This window comes from Enhydra lutris, unplaced genomic scaffold (genome assembly GCF_002288905.1).
Source record: "Enhydra lutris kenyoni isolate GAN:26980312 unplaced genomic scaffold, ASM228890v2 scaffoldscaffold7, whole genome shotgun sequence".
NCBI lineage: Eukaryota > Metazoa > Chordata > Mammalia > Carnivora > Mustelidae > Enhydra > Enhydra lutris.
The window spans coordinates 31,570,820-31,591,079 of record NW_019154091.1 but is presented as its reverse complement, the minus strand read 5'-3'; the positions used below and the strand labels follow the sequence as shown (position 1 = coordinate 31,591,079).

General features: G+C 44.1%; 1 protein-coding gene across 2 annotated transcripts; it reads left to right on the top strand.

Annotated features, from left to right (window-relative positions):
• The first annotated feature begins 313 nt into the window (after positions 1–313).
• On the top strand, positions 314–16,333 carry LOC111142160 (solute carrier family 35 member E3). 2 transcript variants are annotated; one of them, XM_022495152.1, is made up of 5 exons: positions 314–902; positions 1,771–1,881; positions 6,396–6,554; positions 9,491–9,573; positions 14,149–16,333. In XM_022495152.1, exons 1-5 carry the CDS (start codon positions 501–503, stop codon positions 14,333–14,335), a joined length of 942 nt encoding a protein of 313 aa, XP_022350860.1. In that variant the 5' UTR covers positions 314–500; the 3' UTR covers positions 14,336–16,333. The 2 variants fall into 2 exon arrangements, with proteins under 2 accessions (XP_022350860.1, XP_022350861.1); XM_022495153.1 differs by lacking the exon at positions 1,771–1,881.
• Positions 16,334–20,260: the final 3,927 nt, after the last annotated feature.

The following is a 20,260-nucleotide window of genomic DNA, read 5'->3' as shown; positions in this document are numbered from 1 at the left end:
GAAAGGCAGGCAGAGAGAGAGAGGGAAGCAGGCTTCCCGCCGAGCAGAGAGCCCGACGCGGGACTCGATCCCAAGACCCCGAGATCACGACCTGAGCCGAAGGCAGCGGCTCAACCCACTGAGCCACCCAGGCGCCCCAGAGGAGGACGCGGTTTTAATCTCACACCGAGCCCAACGCGCCTGCGCAAGGTAGAGACCGCCCCATCCATAGCTCCCGGGCGGAAGCTCCGGCGCCCCGAACCACGTGGTCGCGGGCGGAGCCGGGCGGGGCGCGCGGGAAGTGCTGCCGCGTCGTCACCAGCTGAATGGGCGGCGGCGGAGCATGTGTGTGCAGCTGAGGCTGCTGCCCGCCCGGGACGCGGCGGAGAGTGCATGCCTCTCCCGGGACAGACCGTGAAGCCGGAGAGGACGTGGCGGCGGCGGAGGAGGGGAAGAGCAGCGGGAGGCAGGCTGGGCATCCCTCTCGGGGGCTGGAGGGCCCCGGCTTGGCCGGGGTTATTATGGCATCGCTTGCGGACCGAATGCGAGGCAACGGGCGCATCGCCGCTGGGCTCCTGCTCAACCTCCTGGTGTCCATCTGCATCGTGTTCCTCAACAAATGGATCTATGTGCACCACGGCTTCCCTAACATGAGCCTGACCCTGGTGCACTTCGTGGTCACCTGGCTGGGCTTGTACATCTGCCAGAAGCTGGACATCTTTGCCCCCAAAAGTCTACCGCCTTCCAAACTCCTCCTCCTGGCCCTCAGCTTCTGTGGCTTCGTGGTCTTCACCAATCTCTCTCTGCAGAATAACACCATAGGCACCTATCAGCTGGCCAAGGCCATGACCACGCCGGTCATCATAGTCATCCAGACCCTCTGCTATAAGAAAACCTTCTCTACCAAAATACAGCTCACGCTGGTGAGTAGCTTCAGCTTGGCAAGGCACACCTTTACCAGTCCATCTCCTGGACCGTCTTTCTTCCCGGGAAATTCGAATGTTTAACCTTGCGCCACACTCTTTCCCCATCGTCTTGAAATCCACCAATGAGTCATCTGTGGCCATGTGAACTTCAGGTTTATTTGGAAGAGGTGAATAAAGTCATCTTGGCACTCTGTTGGGCTCTTAGCCCAGAAGAGTGTGCTTATGTAAGTTTTAGTAACTACTGTTTGATGGAAATCCGTAAATGCTGTGATTGGTAAGAAAAGAAAGCTGTATTGCGTTACGCAATTCAGCGTGTCAGAATATCTGCAAAATCTCAAACTGAAAAATGGCCCTCCTTTGACCCAGGAGAATCAAATCTTGTATGGTAAACGTTGAAGGTTCAACATACAATATGTCTCCGAGTATGTCTGCAGCGACATACTGCAGAGGTTTTTTGTGTCTTTAAATAAAAGGAGATAATTTTAGTACTTAATGATTTACAGTATTTAAATTCTTAATGCTTTTGTTATACCTTCATGCTTATGGGTTGTTTAGACACTAGTTTGGGGAGGAGGTCCTCTGAACTTGCAGGTTTAATGTGTTTGTTGCAAATTGAAATGCATTGACTCATTAATTTTACCCAGAATTTGAAGTAGAATTAAATATGAACATAAATATAGAATTAACTTATTTCATTTTGAAGAAATCAGTTTGTTTTTTCAAATGGAAAAAAAATCCAATTATAGAGGTTCATTGTTTCCCAGTGATGTTTTTATGATTAACCTTGTAAGACAACATGAAAGAAATACTACATTTATGTCTCATAAATTTAATCTGAACGACATTTGCTTCTTTTTCTTTACAGATTCCTATAACCTTAGGTGTAATCCTAAATTCTTATTACGATGTGAAGTTTAATTTCCTTGGAATGGTGTTTGCTGCTCTTGGTGTTTTAGTTACATCCCTTTATCAAGTGGTTGGTAATTTTTTTTTCTTTATGTGCCTTTTTAGCAGATTTCATAAATTTTGAAGCTGTATCCCAAGGTTTAGAAAATACAGTATAGAGACAATAGACTGTTGGGAAGAAAGCATAATTGCATAAATTGTCTGACTCAAGGTGAAGAGAAGAAAGGAGTCAGAGAAACTTGGGTGTTTGATGCTCACCAAGTACCTCCTTACCTGTTGTAAGTGTATAATATCAGTGCTTCACAGTCTGAGTTTGCAGGGATGCTGTAGCATTATCTGGGAAATCTTTACAAAATAAGTAGTAAGACTTCATTCTTGAAACCGAGACTACTGGTGAAATTTGTGATTTACTCTTGAATTATAAGATTACTGTGAGCAAGTCCCTTTCCAAAATTTGAACAGGAAAGGAAAATTGAAGATTTATAAATCTTTTCCTCAAAAAATATGCTGCTGATACTACTTGTATATCAGCTTCCAATGATTTGTCTATATCCATATTTTCTAGCAATGGGTATTTCACTTCTGGTACTATTGTATCCCAGTACCTTGCCTGTAGGAGGCTCTCATTAAAAATTTATGCATGGATCCACTCACTTCATTACCGTAAAATCTCAGCAAGTATTTTTTGTTGTTGTTTCTTAGGTAGTGGGGAAAAATAACTTGGTGTAGGGTGCTGTGAAACAGTATTTTCTCTATACTGAAAACCTTGGACTGGAAATTCTATGTGTGCCTGCATGGGGAGTCAGAACCAAACTGTGTAACTGATTTTTTTTTTTTTTTTCCCACAAATATCTGCTGGTTATAAACTAAGGTGAACTTGTTATGAATGTTACAGGTTTAAGAATACAGCCTTAGCATCTGAAACATTATAGTACTGATCATTTCAGAAACATTGTTATATAGACATTGTGGGGTTGAGTACATTTTTAAGTGGTAAGGAGCTGTGTAAATAAGAGACCAGTGTCAGGAAGAGAAGGAGGGCCCACTCCGTGCTGTCATTTGGCTCCAAGATACTCTCACTACAGAGAGGAATTAGAGCAAGCTAACCCTTGTGCTTTAAGGTTTGCTTAGATATACTTCAGTGAGTTTAAATTTTGTTATTACATACAGTAAGTGAACATTCCTATTCCTCTTTTTTTGTTAAGCAGATTTTTTTTTTGCCCAAGAGGGATTACTTATTTATTAGGTACAACAAGAAATTTTATTTATTGAACATCAGAATTTCTTGTATCCCTGACACATAAATTCAACTCAGCGTATTCACTGTCCTTGCCAATATGACCATTTTCCCCACAAGCCTCAAAATTACTGTAGATTAGAATCAAATGATTCTGTATCCCTCAGCTACATATTTGAAATGGGATTGACTAAGGAATGATTGTGGACAAACTAATAGGCAGAGTTTTCTATTATTAGTAAACAGTAAAAGTACTGTTAAGGACTCCCCAGAAGTTTATTTTTAAAAAGCTGTATTTTCGGGGTGCCTGGGTGGCTCAGTGGGTTAAGCCTCTGCCTTCGGCTCATGTCATGATCTCAGGGTCCTAGGATCGAGCCCCACATCAGGCTCTCTGCTCAGCGGGGAGCCTGCTTCCCCCTCTCTCTGCCTACCTCTCTGTCTGCTTGTGATCTCTCTGTCAAATAAATAAATAAAATCTTAAAAAAAAAAAAAAAGGCTGTAGTTTCCCATTGTATCCAGGTGTAATTTCTAAGTTATTTCTTCTTATACTGCTAGGGCAATCAAAGGAGTTAAAAGATGAGTCATCAGGTAATAGCTTTAGTTGTGGAAAGATGGTGGATTCCCTTAGGCATTCGTTCAGCAGACATTCCTTTTGCTTGATGCTCAGCCTTGAAGATACAAAGATGAAAAGCAACTAAAATCCAGCATGGTAGAAACACATGTAGACCGCTAATTGCAGTGTAGCTCAGGGTCTGAGGAAAGTTCCGCAAAACACCCAGGAGAGAGTGGCAGTTCTACAAGAGAGTGGTGAGGTTAAGACTTCATGGAAAAGTTAGCAATTTAAATGGAAGGGCCCATAGGAATTTGCTTAGCGGAGAAGTACAGCAGAGGTCTTTCTTTGCAACGATGTGTGGACATGATGTGTGGACATACGGAGCATTTCTGGAGAACTTGATGGATTTGGTGAGATTCTAGTTGCCTTGTGGAAGCCTGAGGCTTAAGGGTGGGCAAGACCAGATGGCACAGTCTTGAATGTCATGCTGAGGAAGTGTGCTCCTTATCCTGCAGGCGCCAGGAAGGGGTTTAGATTGGGGGGGAGGGGGAGTGACTTGATCATTACCTGTGTTTCAGTGACGTAACTGGTGACAGTGACAGATGAGCAGCTAGGAGGCTGTCTGTGTTTCAAGGGGGAGACAGGAAGGCACTGGACAGAGAGTGGGAGAGGAAAACACATGCGGAGGAAAACAGAGCCCAGGAACCTTTTGGAGAAGGAATGAGCAGTACCGGACAGAATGTAGAATGAGAAAAGGAAGGCATCTCATCCTTGGGGGAGATGAGGTCTTTAATAATGGGAGCAACACAGGAGGAGCTAATTTGGGGAGGTAAGTACTGAGTTGGCTTTAGAACAGTCCCTGCAGATCGTATAAGTGAAGGCAGCCGGTGAGCTGTTGGAGTTTGGGGACTAGCGGTGCCCTGAGAAAGGAGGTCAGAGCTGGAGATGTTTTCAGGTGTAAGTGAGATCAGTCAGGGAGATAAAAGAAAAAGATGGGACATCTACCTTACATATAGTCAATGAAGGAAGATGTGAGTGAGGAAACAGTGCAGACCAGAAGTCAAGGTCTTCCAGGAGACGTTTGCCCGTTCCGCAGACAGCCCCCTTAGGAAGAGAGCAGAGGGATGTCACCTCTGGAGGTGACAGTGCCCTTTGTGGTGGTGCAGAGCGATTAGAGCGATGGTGGGCAGAAGCCAGGGAGCAGTGCAGTGAGAAGTGGAGGCCCTGAGAAGATCCACCGTTCCAGGCGGTTCTCTGTCACACACGCAGCTGTCCAGTGAGGCTGCTAAAGAAACCAAGGGGTGGGCATCCACACTCTGCCTCCGTTTTTGCTCCCTGTACCCTCCCCAGGAGCAGGCCGCAGAAGAATTGGTTCTTTGTCCTTTATAGTCACAGAAGACTCTCAGTGAAGGCGGGCAGAGTATGTTTCAAATTTCCTGCTCTTCTATTTTTGTCTTGGTGTATTTCTATAGCCTTCGAGTTTGTAGAACAGGATACCCAGATCTACAGGAAAAATAATTATGTAGGAGCAGTTATTCAAAAGCTTGGCTGTTCCTGCCAGATCGTATTCAAACAGTCCTGTCAGGCTTTCTTTAAAGCCTCTTTTTAGTCATATTTGTGAAACATTTTGAGGATGGATGGGATTGAGGTTTTGAGGTGTTGGTTCTCCTGAATAATATAGGCTTTTATTTTTTAAATCTTTTTAAAAGATTTTGTTTATTTTAGAAAAAGAGAGAGAATGAACAGGGGGAGGAGCAGAGGGAGAGTGACCAGCCAGCTCTGCACTCAGTGTGGAACCCAACTTAGGCTCGATCCCACAACCCTGAGAGCATGAGCTGAGCCAAAATCAAGGGTTAGACGCTTAACTGACTGAGCCACGCGGGCACCCCTTGAATGATACAATTTTTATTTGTTTATTTTTTTAAGATTTTATTTATTTGACAGAGAGAGTGAAGTGCACAAGCAGGGTGAGTGTCAGGGAGAGGGAGAAGGAGAAGCAGGCTCCCCAAAGAGCAGAGAGCCCACCGATGTGGGCTCGATTCCAGGACCCTGAGATCATGACCTGAGCCCAAGGCAGACACTTAATCAACTGAGCACCCAGGTGCCCCTGATACAGTCTTTTAAAATGATTTGCAATTACCTAATTTCTTCTAGTGTACTCATGGGGGATTACCCATAGTAAAATCATCCAGAAAGAAGAAAATTCTTTCTGCCATCGACTGGGTTTTCTAACATTAATGAAAAGGCCTCACATACTACTCTAGCCACCCACACTAGCAGCCAGGATCGCTGAGGTTCCTGTCAATCCCTAATTAGTCTGCCCTGCTCACCCCCTACTTCTTTTGAGGGGTGGGGGAGCAGTTTTAGAAAGAAGTGAAGTCTAACACTGCATCTCTGTTCCTGCTGGTCACCTAAATGTCCATTCCTGTCTCCTTTTCCCAAGATCTGAAATTCATGGGCCCCCCGTATGAATTCATTGATTTGCCCCATTTACTAGGGTCGGCAGAGAAGAGAGGATATTTTTTCTCCTTCTTTATAACTGAAAAGAAAATAGATTGTCATACATTGAATTTGTAAAGCTCCTTTCATCCAGGGTGCTTCAAGGACATTTGTATATATTATTGATCTTTTTTAGAAATTTGATCTTTGGAGTCTTGTAGACGAATTAGGCATTTCTGCTTCCTTCAGCCCTGCCCCATGTTCCCATCCTGGTGACTGGAGTCACATCTTTTTTGTTTACTAAGTGGTGATGGTTTTTTCCCTAACCTCATGCCTTTTGTCTCCTGATTTTCAGTGGGTAGGAGCCAAGCAGCATGAATTGCAAGTGAACTCCATGCAGCTCTTGTATTACCAGGCCCCCATGTCCTCCGCCATGTTGCTGGTCGCTGTGCCCTTCTTTGAGCCAGTGTTCGGAGAAGGAGGAATATTTGGCCCCTGGTCACTGTCCGCATTGGTAAGTTCTAATTGTTTCGCTAAGAAACAAAAGAATCATCCCTCTGCTATTAGTGCGATTTTTAGTTTTCAGAGCACAATCTCAGATCCATTCTCACATTTAATCTTCATAATTACCCTTGAAGGGAGGCAAGCGAAGGATTCTCTTTTAGATAAAGACACTGAGGCACAGCGTGTGTGTGTGTGTGTGTGTGTGTGTGTGTGTGTAATTTTATAGACACGGACTCGTGTCATAAATGCTGTTCTGATCATGGATTCCTTTTCCCCAGCCCTCCTCCCCGCACACATTCAGCATTTCATTTCCCCGTCTCTGCCCCTGGAGGTAAGTCTTGTTAACATTCTAGTGTGTGTTCTTCCATAGTTTGCTCTGTGCTATCCATACACATGTAAACAGTACACATACACATACACACATAAATTACATAAATTACATAAATTAAATGTTTATTTCTTTGACAAAAGTGGAGTCATAACGAAAATAATTTTCTGCATCTTGCTTTTCTCGCTTCGTACCTCGTGAACATCTCTTCAGATGTTCTGTTCAGTATCCGTATAATAGATCTGGTGTTGCAGTAGACAGCCTTATTATATATATCTTTGGGAACTGGCGCTTTTTTTCCTTTGGAATAGAGTTCTAAGAGCAGAATGGCCAGATCAAAGGGAAGTGTACTTTGGGGACATTTTAAGTTAGAAAGTGTAATCCCCCTCCTTAGGGAAGGAATTTCTGCTTCCCACAACCTTAACCTTTGGAACACAGTACGCAGAAAAGGCTTGTTTGTTGGTAGTGATCATTTCTCAAACTTGCACAGCCCTTACTCTATCCTGAGAACGACTCCAACACTTGGCAAATGTTAACTTATTTAATCCTCATAACAACTTTATTAGGTGACTGCTATTATTATCCTCATATTTAGGATAGAGGATGAGGAAACTGAGAGGCAGATTTAAGGAGCTGACTTAAGATCCCACAACCAGTAAGCAGACCAAGCATGCTGACTCCAAAACCCACGTTCTCAGGTGCTCTGCTCCGCTGCCTGTGAGCAGAATGCTGGTGGTTTCCAGTTCACATACTTTGCATATAACCTTTTTTCCACAGTAGAAATCACTTGTCCATCTCTCAGTATTTCCTCTTAATTTTACCAAAGTTCTAGCCATCTTGGTTACCTGGTCTTCACACTCTTGCAGCATAGAAAGCTTAAACCGGAAGGAGGGGCTTTCTGCGATAGGCCCCCTGACAGAGTCGAAGAAGAAAAGTGGCCCCCAAAAAGTCAGAGGAACTAAGAGCATAGCAGTCTGAGTCCACTGAGTGAGAAAAAGTCACCTCCGTTCCTTAATGTCCCTAGAGGGCATTGTTGCCTCAAAGTAGAGCAGGCAATTATGTTTTCAGTGATGGTCTGAGTCATCAAGGAGTACTCGTGTAACATTCTGTCAGCTCAATAAAATTAACAATGGTATATTTCTAGAAACAGTTTTTTAAGTCTTTAATGCTCTTAGTTGAAAATATAACGGACTCACTGTGGTAAAACAAATGAGGTGTTACTGTTGTTACCTAAATAGGACACAAATCCAGCTCCTTCAGTCCTCCTGTGACCTCCGTGATATAAAAGCTGATGAAAGCCTCAGGGGACAGAGGACTCTTCAAATAGGACATATTTTCTTTAGAATTTATATTCCTTAATAATTCAAATCATAACTGATACTTTATCTAATTCTCTTATTTTGGAAGTAGAATATGACTTTATAATTTTTAAAATACAACAGTGGGAAAGGTCTGGATGGATGCACTAGGGGCCCACAGGGGCACAGCCACTTTGTCCCCCATCCTTAGCCAAGCCGGTTGCTTCACGTCCCACGCACACGTCTTGTGCTTTCTTGCAGCCGTGCTTTGGCCCCTACTGTTGTGTCTGCTTGGAGTCCTACCCCTTCTTTGTCTAATCTGTACAGGCATTCAAGGTCCAAACACCCACTCCCTCCCCGAGCCCTAAAGAACATCTCCTGCCTAGAGATTCATAAAAAATCTGTTGTGTGTTGGTTTCTTCATGAGGCAGCGCTCCAGACCCTTTTACCTATTTCCTGAGCTCACTGGCTTCCCTGTGGCTAAGAGGTAGCACAGTGGAGTGGGTTATATACTGGGCCTCCAGAATCAGTCTGCCTGGGCTTCATCTCAGCCCTACCACGTACTACTGTGTGATCTAAGGCAAAGTGCTTTTCCTTCCTCTGTTCGTCTGTGAAAAGGGATAATATTTTACTACCTCATGGGTGTTTGTGAGGATTAAACTAGTTAATATATGTAAAACATTGAGGACAGTTGTTGGCACGTCATAAGTGCTGTGTAAGTGCCAGCTATGATTATCATGATTTTTAGTATGTCGTCAAGTGGTTTCCAAGCTCTTTAAGGACAAGACCCTATTCTGTTCCTCAAAAGGTATGGTTATGGATAACCACTGAACACCCACTGATTTAATTTAAATAAGAATAAATATGAGCAATTAATAGAAAAACATCTGGAAGGATACATACAAAGGTATTAACAGTGGTGGGTGGTTAGGATTATAAAAGTCCTTACATTCTTTTTTCTTATCTTTTATTTTCTGATTTTTCTATATGGAATATGTATTACTTTTATAATTAGAAATTATTACAAAATAATTTTTCTTCAGATGGATAAGAAAAGTGAACCTGGAAATTCGCATTCAGCCAGGATATTATTGGAGAATTTTCTATTGCACCTTGTAGACAAAATTATATTTCCAAATACTACTCGTTCTGCTATTTTACCCTCAATTCTTGCCGTCTCCCAAATGGATTTTTTTAAAACTCTTGTTCTTAATGGTGCTTATTTAAGTTTTTAGAAATGCCTAATGAGATGGATTTTTACTTGATGATGATAACGATCACAACTGCTTTACATTAATGATTCTTTGGGTTTGTTTGTAGCTTATGGTGCTGCTCTCTGGAGTAATAGCTTTCATGGTGAACTTATCGATTTATTGGATCATTGGGAACACGTCACCAGTCACGTATCCTTTTCCTAACAGCTCACAAATGCATTGTCTTTTCTATTTTCCCAACTCTGTCAGATTCATTTCCTTCTGTGAGTCTTGCAGTTACTATTACATGGTCTACATTGAGTAACTAGGCTGATCTTCAGTCTTTTCCTGTATCTTTCCTCATTAGACTCTATGGAAACTTAAAGAAAGGTGAGCCAGGGAAATGGGTTAGTTTTCTTATGCAGTAAGTGACCTTTACCCTTATCAAAATCAACATAGAACACCAAGCCTGGCCTATAGTGGAGTTAAATAAATACTTGTTGAGTGGATAACGGAAAGGACGCTGGTTTTTTTTTTTTTTTTTGGGGTTTTTTTTTTTTTTTTTAATCAATTATCAGTCCCTGTAGTAATAAAGTACAGGTACAGCCAATCCAAAAACAAAAGATAACTTCAGACCATTGACATCTGACTTTTGAACATGGTTTTGTACTTATTTGGATATGAGTGTGCCTGTTTTTCTCAGTATTACTTCCAATCAAGAAATGAAATCAGGCCTCAAAGGTCTGAATCATTTGTAACATTTTGCTTGTCATTCTGTTTCTCTTCTCGTTTCACTCCTTCTCCACTCTTAAGCAAAAGCAAAGAAGGATTTCCCCAATTTGGAGAGGTAGTTTAGTAACATCATATCCAAGTGTGCTGATCTATTTAAATGAGTGAACACTGAGATGTCACCAAAGTAAAAAAGCAGCCTATTTGTCAACTATCAATAAATACAACAGTTATAATAAGAAGGATTAAAAAACAAAACAAAAAACCCTACACTTAGTTAATATTTATTTTGCACCAGGCTCTTTTGGAAAGAAACACCTCAGATGTAGTAGGCATCGGACTCTCAAAGCCGCTCTGTCGGATAAATTCTATCATTGTATTTTGCAGAGGAGGAAGCAGAGGTGCAGAGAGGTTAAGTAATATGCTTAAGGTCGTATAGCTGAGAAGTGTGGTGCCCAGATTTGGACCCACGCAGTCTAGTCCCCGACCTTGTGCCCCCGCTGCCGAATTAAGGCATCCAGTGCTGTGCCCTGATTAAGAACATTCATTCATTCAACCAATATTTTTAAAAATTTTATTATTATTTTAAGATTATATTTATTTGACAGAGAGAGAGAGACAGTAAGAGAGGCAACACAAGCAGGAGGAGTGGGAGAGGGAGAGGCAGATTCCTGGCTAAGCAGGGAGCCCGATACAGGGCTCGATCTCAGGACCCTGGGATCATGACCTGAGCCAAAGGTCAACAACTTTAACAACTGAGCCACCCGGGTGCCCCTCAACCAATGTTTATTAAACAACTACTATAAACCATGCCCTGACTTAATAAGTCCTTCCATGATGAATATCTACCATATGTTGGGCATGGAGATACAGGGGTGAGCAAAAATCCTTGCTCTCCCAGGTTTCCTTTCTGGTGAGGGAGACGAAACAAGAAAAAAAATTCACGTATACATGTACAGTGTCAGATACTGTGAGGTGCCAAGGAGAAGAAGTAAAGCAGGAAGAGGATCTGAAATGTTGGGCACCGGGTTGAAACTTTGCAGGGAGAGTCAGGAAGGCATCTACAGGAAGGGGATTTTCGAGTGAAGACCTGAAGGAAATGAAGCCGCCCCATGCAGACCAGGATGAAGAGTGTTCCTAGCAGAGGGAGCCGCGGGGAGGCCCTGACGAGCAACCAGGAGGCCTCATGGTTGCAGCAGGGAGAGCGCAGCGTGGAGAATAGTAAGGCTCTGAGCGGAACAGGGCGCTGGGCCGAGCGGAGATTGCACCTGAGATGGGAAGCCGTGGGCGCTCGGAGCAAAGAAGGGACGAACTTTTTTTTTTTTTTAAGATTTTTATTTATTTGACAGATCACAAGTAGGCAGAGAGACAGGCAGAGAGAGAGAGGAGGAGGATGCAGGCTCCCTGCTGAGCAGAGAGCCCGACACGAGGCTCGATCCCAGAACCCTGGGATCATGACCTGAGCCGAAGGCAGAGGCTTTAACCACTGAGCCACCCAGGCAAAGGGACGAACTTTTATCTACGTTCTAACATGATCACTCTGGGCTACGGTGTTGAGGATGGCCTGAAGCGGGTGTTTCAGCATCAGTGCAGTTGACCTTGTGGGTTGGACAGTTCTTGTTTGCAGACGCCTGTCTGGTGCACTCCAGGATGTTCAGCAGCACCCCGGCTTCTGCCTGCTGGGTGCCAGTGGTGCCCCCTTTTTCCCAATTATGATGGCCAAAAAGATGCCTAGTCCTCTTTGGTGGCAATGTCACCCCAGCTGAGGATCACTGCACTGAAAGAATGGCACTGTCGCAGCTGAAGTAGGACAGCCCGAAGGAGGTTTGGGGGTGGGGAGCTGGGGGGAGAGCAAGTCTGAGAGTTCAAGGTCGGGATCTCAGCTGCAGCTGTTCCAGGGACAGTCAGGTGTTCTGTGTAGACGCTGTTTGAAGCAGGGAGGCTGATTACCAAGCAAACAAGTACAAGAAGAGCCGCCCAGAAATTGGGTCCTGGGTCCCGTCCGTGTTGACTGTTCCAGAGCTGAGAGGAACGGGCAGTGGAGGAGAGACCAAGGTAGGGGAGGGAAGCCCTATAAACCCTCTGGGTGAGGAGGAGGGGGGTCAGCCATGTTGAATGGCACTGACAGGTCAAGCCGAAGAAGGCCAGGAATTGAGGAGGGGCCTTGGGAAGGTGGAGGGCACTGCTGTTCTGACAAGAGCTTTCTGAGCATCGAGGGAAAGCCTGACTGGGGCAGTGAGGGGAATTAGAGAGGGGAATTGGAAATACCAGGTGTAGAGTGTTCCTTTTTTATTTAATTGAAAGTGTGTATATATATACATGTATATATATATATTTTTTAAAATTTATTATTATTTTTTTACCTCACTGAAGAATTTTCTTTACATATGCCTTCCCTCTCACATAACTGTCTTCCACAGATCATGAGCTACTTAAAAAGAGGGGCTGAGGAGTAAAGAAACACTGAAGTGTTAGAACCAGTGGCTTTCAGATAGTTCACCGTGGAAAATGAAGCCTTTCCCCTAACGGTTAGAATTAGCTCCTGGGGATGAGCCTCTGTCCCTCAGGAAATGCCATCTGGTTGGTCAGGCGAGCACAGATCCCCCGGTGACATGGCCGGTGCTCCCCTGCCCAGAAGGAACCGGCAGAAAACAGCGGGAGCAGAGAGGTCAGAAGGCCCAGGTGTGCACACCCGGCCCAGCCCTGCAGCTGTCGCTCTCCTCTGCCATCAGTCAGCGCTGGTCACATCTGCAGGGTCGGGGTGCAGGGAGTGTTGCCCCAAGCCCCTGGCAGGTGTGTATCATGCATAAATGCTGCTGTTGACAGCTGCTGACACGTGCGGTGCATATATTAGCTTAGTTAATCTGTGAGGTCGCTTTTATCAATTTCCATTGTACGGGCAGGGAAGCTGAGGCGCAGAGTGACAGCTATTTCTTTTCTTTCTTTTTTTAGATTTTTAAAATTTTATTTGACAGAGAGTGAGCGCTAGAGCCAGTGGGGAAGGGGTGCGCAGCAAGCAGAAGGGGAGAGAGAAGCAGGCCTCCCCCTGAGCAGGCAGCCTGACTCCACTTGGGGTTTGAGCCCACGACCCTGGGATCAAGATCTGAATGGAAGGCAGACTCTCAACCGACTGAGCCACCCAGGTGCCCCTGGTGGCTATTTCAAATAGCGTTACTGGAAGAATAGCCAGCTGCACAGTAGACACTGAAAACATAGTGAAGTCCTGATTTATATGGAAAACCACATGTGTACAATATGGAAAGCCTGATTTTTGAAGGCATGGTACGTGTTTAGTCTATCTTCAGCACAGTGATCTGGAAAGCCCGAATCTGGCGGCATGTTTCTGCTGGCCGCACCCCAGACTGGAACGTGGAGTTGGAGTTAAATAGACCTGTCCACGTCTGGACTCCAACTCTGCCACTTCCAAACGCGGTGATCTAAGTTATTTGAAATCCTTGGGCCCTAGCAGTTGCAGGTTGGGAAGAATGATACCGCAGTGAAGGTAAATGTTATGCCTGATGACGTGAGGGGACATGCGCAGGTAGCATGGCACCCAGCATTTCCCTCCCAGAGTCCTGCTGGATGTGTTTACCTTGAGTCTGCCGTCTGGTGCCACGCGCATCTCCCGCATTTGCCAGGGGAAGTTTATTAGAAAGAGCACTATAAAACATAGTCATAAGTTGCTGGGCAAAATAACTAATCTATACCTTGTTCTCAATTCCTTTCCAACCTTATAGCATAGCCCCTTTGCTCTGGAGAGAGAGAGTCGAGGTAGTTGAGGCAGTCTCCAGTCACTGTTGCTGAAGCCTGGGATTGACCCAGGCCGAAGTCCTTGTTTCCTATATGGGGGCGGGGGTGGAGAGGTGGGGGGTGCGAGTCAGTCTGTACTTGCTCCATGCAGTTCTCCAGCCACGGGAAGGCTTTGCTTCGCACATATGTGTGCGTGCCCGTGTGAATGTAACGTCTAGCTTGTTTTCCCTTCTCAGTGTGTGTGTGAGTGTGTGGCTGTCACAGTCTACCTTGTTGGTTTTGTTGATCCTTAGCCCAAAACCTCAGCTATAACATGTTTGGACACTTCAAGTTCTGCATTACTTTATTTGGAGGCTATGTTTTATTTAAGGATCCATTGTCAATTAATCAGGGTCTTGGCATGTTATGCACATTATTTGGCATTCTCGCCTATACCCATTTTAAACTCAGTGAACAGGAAGGAAGTAAGAGTAAACTGGTACAGCGTCCGTAATTAGGTTTTGGTGGAGAAGAGAAAGTCACCGCAGGAAGATTAAAAAAAAATGTTAATTAAGTGTGCAAGTTACTTTCATAGAAGAGGAAAAATTTGTATCGCAAAATTCACTGAATGATGGTTTGCAAGAAGTAACACAAAGGAAATTCTATTCATAAATAGGACTTTCTCTTTTAGAATACCTCTAAGACCATGGCTCATGCTTCTTTTCCAGGACTGATTATATGAAGTCTGTCGGATGATTTGATTATACCAAATGAAATTAAAGTTCTATAATAGGGACAGAGGGGTCCAGATCACCACACTACACATGTGTCGTGGTTTCTAAGTGTTCAGACCCTTCTAAGGAAGGACAGCGAGGACTCCTCTGCTTACTCCTAGGTGGCCCCCAGTGTGAGCTCTTTTATAATTTCAGCCAAAGTGTTCAAGTCAGAATTTAAATCTAGCATTTCTATTTTAGTTCGTCTAATGTAACTTCCTGCTTATTTCGCTAACAGGAATGAAATAGCATTTATAGAAAGCAAAGTGTCGGAAAGAAGCCCATTAAGACAAAATCCAAATCTAAAAGTACCATTTTTTCAGAGAAAATGGATAGGAGAAGTTACACGTTATCCAGAAAACTGCAGTTGCTGTAGCTATTCTCTTGTTTCTGAGCTCTCAGTGAACTCTAGAAACTGTATAGGATGTTAAAAAACAGAACAGCTCCATGTTTAAATGGCCTGAAGAGGAGACGGTGGATGGAACTGAGCAAGTGTCTTATCCTGTTTGTTCTCTTGGCCTCTTTGAGCCTTTCCTTTTGGTAACTTCTTGCTATCACCTCCATGCTGTCACCCTGCCTTCCACGTTGGAGGCCGGCATGGAGCTTTCTCTGACACTGAAAGCTTTGTAGTGAATTCTCTTTCTAAGATGGCTGAGGAAAATTGTCATGCCACAAGTCAGGGCAAATACTATTCAAACATTAAGCAGAAACGTGGTGAAAATATGTGGAAAGCTTTTAAAGAGCAGTAGAAAAATAGTCAATATTTAACCAGTTCCATTAGTTATTAAGGGGATAATTTTTTAAAATTAGCTTACAAGGGAAATACAGGGTTTTGACCGAAGGCAATGTAGTGCCACACATTTCCTTGCAAAATGTGTTTCTGCCTTCCAGCTTCTTCACAGTTGAGCATTAAAAGCTGTTGTTGGTAACTTCTCACAATAAGTTGACTGCAACAGTCCCTCTTGTAATAAATAACTCTTTTAAAATTGTTACATATACCTTTTAGGATTTTTTTTCCCCTGGCCTGTTTGAAATGAAAAACCTCACTGAAAATCTGTTTTGACAGAATTTCAATGTATCGGTCAATTGTCAAGTGACTAGTGTGTGTGATTTTCTGTTTTTGTTTTAAATATTCTTTGATTCTTCTCAGTTTCTAAAGATATGCTTTATTGTGCTAAGAACTATGAAGCTATCTTTCTTACCAGATGAGCCTCAGGCATTATGTTTGTCTAAGAAATGTTCTCTGGATGTGTTTAAATTAACATATAATTATTTCCGCAAAGCTGGAGAAAAGTATTTCCGTGCAGCAAAGATTACGTGACTTCTGCATATGAACAACTGAGTTGATTTGTGCTATGCGGAAATTCTTTTTAACTGTAAATACTTGGGGGGGTATAATCATATTGGGGAGGGTTATAATAAATGACTGATGTCAGTAGGAAGGCAATAAAAAGGTTAGAGTAAGATCGGGTCAGGGTATGTGTATATATAAATGAATAAAATTCCTACCACTGGAACTGGAGTCTCATCAACAGTGTTTGCCCTGAAGATGATCTTCCCATTGAAAAGGAAATTCCTGGAGGAATAACTGGGCGCAGCCACAGAAACTGTGCTGTGGATGAACCCTCACTGTCCTTTTGTTACAGATGTAACTGTACTTGTTTTTAATTCTGTGTTAAATGGCCGAACTTCAGTTTTTACCTGTTACAAATAAAGAGAACCTGTTATTTTTACTTTCATATTGTGTGTCAGAAGTTTATAGAACCGGTGAAAGAAGGAGAGCATCTGTGTGTGTTTGCAGTAGTAATGCTGGCCTGTCCAGCTCCCAAAAATGCAGAATCTAATACAAAATTTTCATGTTACTTTAAATTTAACACAGGGGCACCTGGCTGGCTCAGTCAGAGGAGCATGCGACTCTTGATCTTGGGCTTGTGGGTTCAAGCCCGGTGTTGGGTATAGAGATTACTTTAAAAAGTGAAATCTTTTAGGGGTGCCTGGGTGGCTCAGTGGTTTAAGCCTCTGCCTTCAGCTCAGGTCATGATCTCGGGGTCCTGGGATCGAGCCCCACATCGGGCTCACTGCTCAGCAGGGAGCCTGCTTCCCCCATCTCTCTCTGCCTGCCTCTCTGCCTACTTGTGATCTCTCTCTGTCAAATAAATAAATAAAATCTTTAAAAAAAAAAAAAAAGAACTCTTTTAAAAATAGTCATAACTTCGGGTGCCTGGGTGGCTCAGTCAGTTAAGTATCTGACTCTTGATTTCTGCTCAGATCCTGATCTTGGGGTCCTGAGATGGAGCCCAATGCCGAGCTCCATGCTTAGTGGGGAATCAGTCCCATGCTTGGGATTCCCTCCCTCTACCCCTACCCCCAATCATGCTCTCTCTCTCTAAAATAAATAAATAAAATCTTAAAAAAAAAAAATACCTTAAAGGAGAACTCTGTCTCTGAAATGAAACAGGCTTTCTCCTGTTTCATTTTTATTTACTTTTTTTTTTTTAATTTTTTAAAGATTTTGTTTGAGAGAGCGAAAGCAATCACAGAGGGAAAGGGATCACAGAGGCAGAGAGAGAAGCAGACTCGCTGCTCAGCGGAGAGCCCAATGCAGGGCTTAATCCCAGGACCCCAAGATTATGACCTGAGCCAAAGGCAGCCCCTTAACCAACTGAGCCACCCAGGTGCCCCTCTCCTGTCTCATTTTTTTTTTTTAAGATTTTATTTATTTATTTGACAGACAGAGATCACAAGTAGGCAGAGAGGCAGGCAGAGAGAGAGAGAGAGAGAGAGAGGAGGAAGCAGGCTCCCTGCGGAGCAGAGAGCCCGATGCGGGGCTCGATCCCAGGACCCTGGGACCACGACCCGAGCCGAAGGCAGAGGCTTTAACCCACTGAGCCACCCAGGCGCCCCTCTCCTGTCTCATTTTTAAAAATGCTTTTTAAACCTTGTCATTTTATAAGTTATTAGTTTTTTTTTTTTTTTTTAATTTATTTAAAAGCAACAGCATTGGGACACCTGGGTGGCTCAGTTGGTTAAGCCAGGGTCCTGGGATCGAGTCCCACAGTGGGCTCCTTGCTCAGCAGGGAGCTTGCTTCTCTCTCTGCCTCTGCCTGCTACTCTGCCTGCTTGTGCACTCGCTCTCACTCTCTCTCTCTCTCTCTCTCTCTGACAAATAAATAAATAAAATCTTTAAAAAAAAAATAAAAGCAATAGCATTAATCAAGAATTCCACATCAACTCCATCAGTAAGTAGTTGTTGGGTGAATGAATATACAGATGGCCAAAGGCGAATGTCTGATGGAAAGAATGGAGACCAGATTTATTAGATACATTCTCTTCTGTGTTTCTAGTTCCAAACTTGAACTGGATTTACTTGCTATACTTTCTAGCAGAGAAAATATTAATTAAATTTAAAAAGACATTAAAAATAAGGCATTCAATAAAAACAAAGTGAGTTTATGATGACAAATTCAGATAAATGCTAAACACATACTTCTCTAGAGCATATAACAAGAATCTGGTCCAGAATTGGCTGTCCGTGAGGGTGCCCATGAAGAAAAACCGACTGAGCTGAGCTCTGATGGATTTATGGAAGTTAGATATGTAGAGGGAGGGGATCACATTCTGGTAAAAAGGAATAGCACATGCAAAGGCCCATGGGTTGGAGGAATTATGATGAGCCGAACTGCAAACGGGATGCAATAGAGAGACTACATTTCAGGAAGGGGAGGTATGGTGTGGCATGAGCCTGGAAAGGAAGGCTGACCTCTGGACCATAGAACACCTTGCAGCCCATGTTAGGAATCTAGTCTGAGCAAGAGGGAGTGTTCTGAGTGTTGTCGCAGTCAACCCCTTTGTTTTGAAACTAATGAAGGAGAACCAGAGGGATGCTAGGAGACCAGCTGGAAGGCAATGTACCGAGATGTGATAGCTTGGAGGGCTGGTGGCAGTGAGATGATAGACGTGGACAGATCCAGGAGAATTTTTTTTTTTTAATATTTTATTTATTTATTTGACAGACAGAGATCACAAGTAGGCAGAGAGGCAGGCAGAGAGAGAGGGGGAAGGCAGGCTCCCTGCCGAGCAGAGAGCCCGATGTGGGGCTCGATCCCAGGACCCTGAGATCATGACCTGAGCTGAAGGCAGAGGCTTTAACCCACTGAGCCACCCAGGTGCCCCAGATCCAGGAGAATTTAATAGATGGCATCAAACTGGCTGGAGATGGATTGGAAATAGAGGGCATGGGACTGGTGAAGTCAGGAATCACTGATTCCTGGGTCTGGTTGGTGTTGCTGAGACAGAATGGTGCCATTCTGTGAAACGAGAAACACAAGACAAGGTGTGGCACGGGAAGGAGGAGGATGATGAGTTCATACACTGCCATCTTGGTTTCAAGTTGTCTTTGAGACATCCAGTTAAAAATGTTACTCAAGGGGGAGGAGTCAAGATGGCGGAGAAGTAGCAGGCTGAGACTACTTCAGGTAGCGGAGATCAGCTAGATAGCTTATCTAAAGATTGCAAACACCTACAAATCCAACGGGAGATCGAAGAGAAGAAGAACAGCAACTCTAGAAACAGAAAATCAACCACTTTCTGAAAGGTGGGACTGGCGGAGAAGTGAATCCAAAGCGACGGGAAGATAGACCGCTGGGGGAGGGGCCGGCTCCCGGCAAGCGGCGGAGCAATGGAGCACAAAATCAGGACTTTTAAAAGTCTGTTCCGCTGAGGGACATCGCTCCAGAGGCTTAACCGGGGTGAAGCCCACGCAGGGTCAGCGTGGCCTCAGGTCCTGCAGGGTCACAGAAGGATCGGGGGTGTCTGAGTGTCGCAGAGCTTGCAGGTATTAGAACAGGGAAGCCGGCTACAGAGACAGAGCCAAGGAGTAAGCTCTAAGCTCGGGGTTACCTTGAACCAGTCGCAGGCTCGGTCAACTCGGAGCGTGGCCGGAGGCAGGGTGACGGGAGTAAATCGGCGCTGTTCTCTGAGGGCGCACTGAGGAGTGGGGCCCCGGGCTCTCGGCTCCTCCGGGCCGGAGACCGGGAGGCCGCCATCTTCATTCCCGCCCTCCGGAACTCTACGGAAAGTGCTCAGGGAACAAAAGCTCCCGAAAGCAAACCTGAGCGGATTACTCAGACCGGCCCCTGGTAAGGGCGGTGCAACTCCGCCCGGGGCAAAGACACTTGAGAATCACTACAACAGGCCCCTCCCCCAGAAGATCAACAAGAAACCCAGCCAGGACCAAGTTCACCTACCAAGGAGTGCAGTTTCAATACCAAGGAGAGCAGCGGAATTCCAAAGGAAGAGAAAGCAAAGCACGGAACTCATGGCTTTCTCCCCATGATTCTTTAGCCTTGAAGTTAATTTAATTTTTTTTCTTTTTCAATTTATTTTTCTTCTTCTGCTAAATTTTTTTAACTTTTACCCTTTCCTTTTTTAACGTTTTTTAACTAGTTTATCTAATATATATATTCTTTTTTTCCTTTTTATATTTTTTCTTTATTGGTTTTCTTTTTTTAATTGTTTCTTTTTTTTTTTTTCTTCTTTCTGAACCTCTTTTTATCCCCTTTCACCCCCCTCACGATTTGGGATCTCTTCTGATTTGGCTAAAGCATATTTTCCTGGGGTTGTTGCCACCCTTTTAGTACTTCACTTGCTCCTTCATATACTCTTAT

What these genes read in the sequence shown, in the direction of transcription:
- LOC111142160 (XM_022495152.1), top strand. Translation starts at nt 501, where the DNA reads ATGGCATCGCTTGCGGACCGAATGCGAGGCAACGGGCGCATCGCCGCT. An exon ending in TTACATCCCTTTATCAAGTG is followed by an intron (nt 1,882 to 6,395) that starts GTTGGTAATTTT and finishes CCTGATTTTCAG; the next exon opens with TGGGTAGGAGCCAAGCAGCA. An exon ending in CCTGGTCACTGTCCGCATTG is followed by an intron (nt 6,555 to 9,490) that starts GTAAGTTCTAAT and finishes GTTTGTTTGTAG; the next exon opens with CTTATGGTGCTGCTCTCTGG.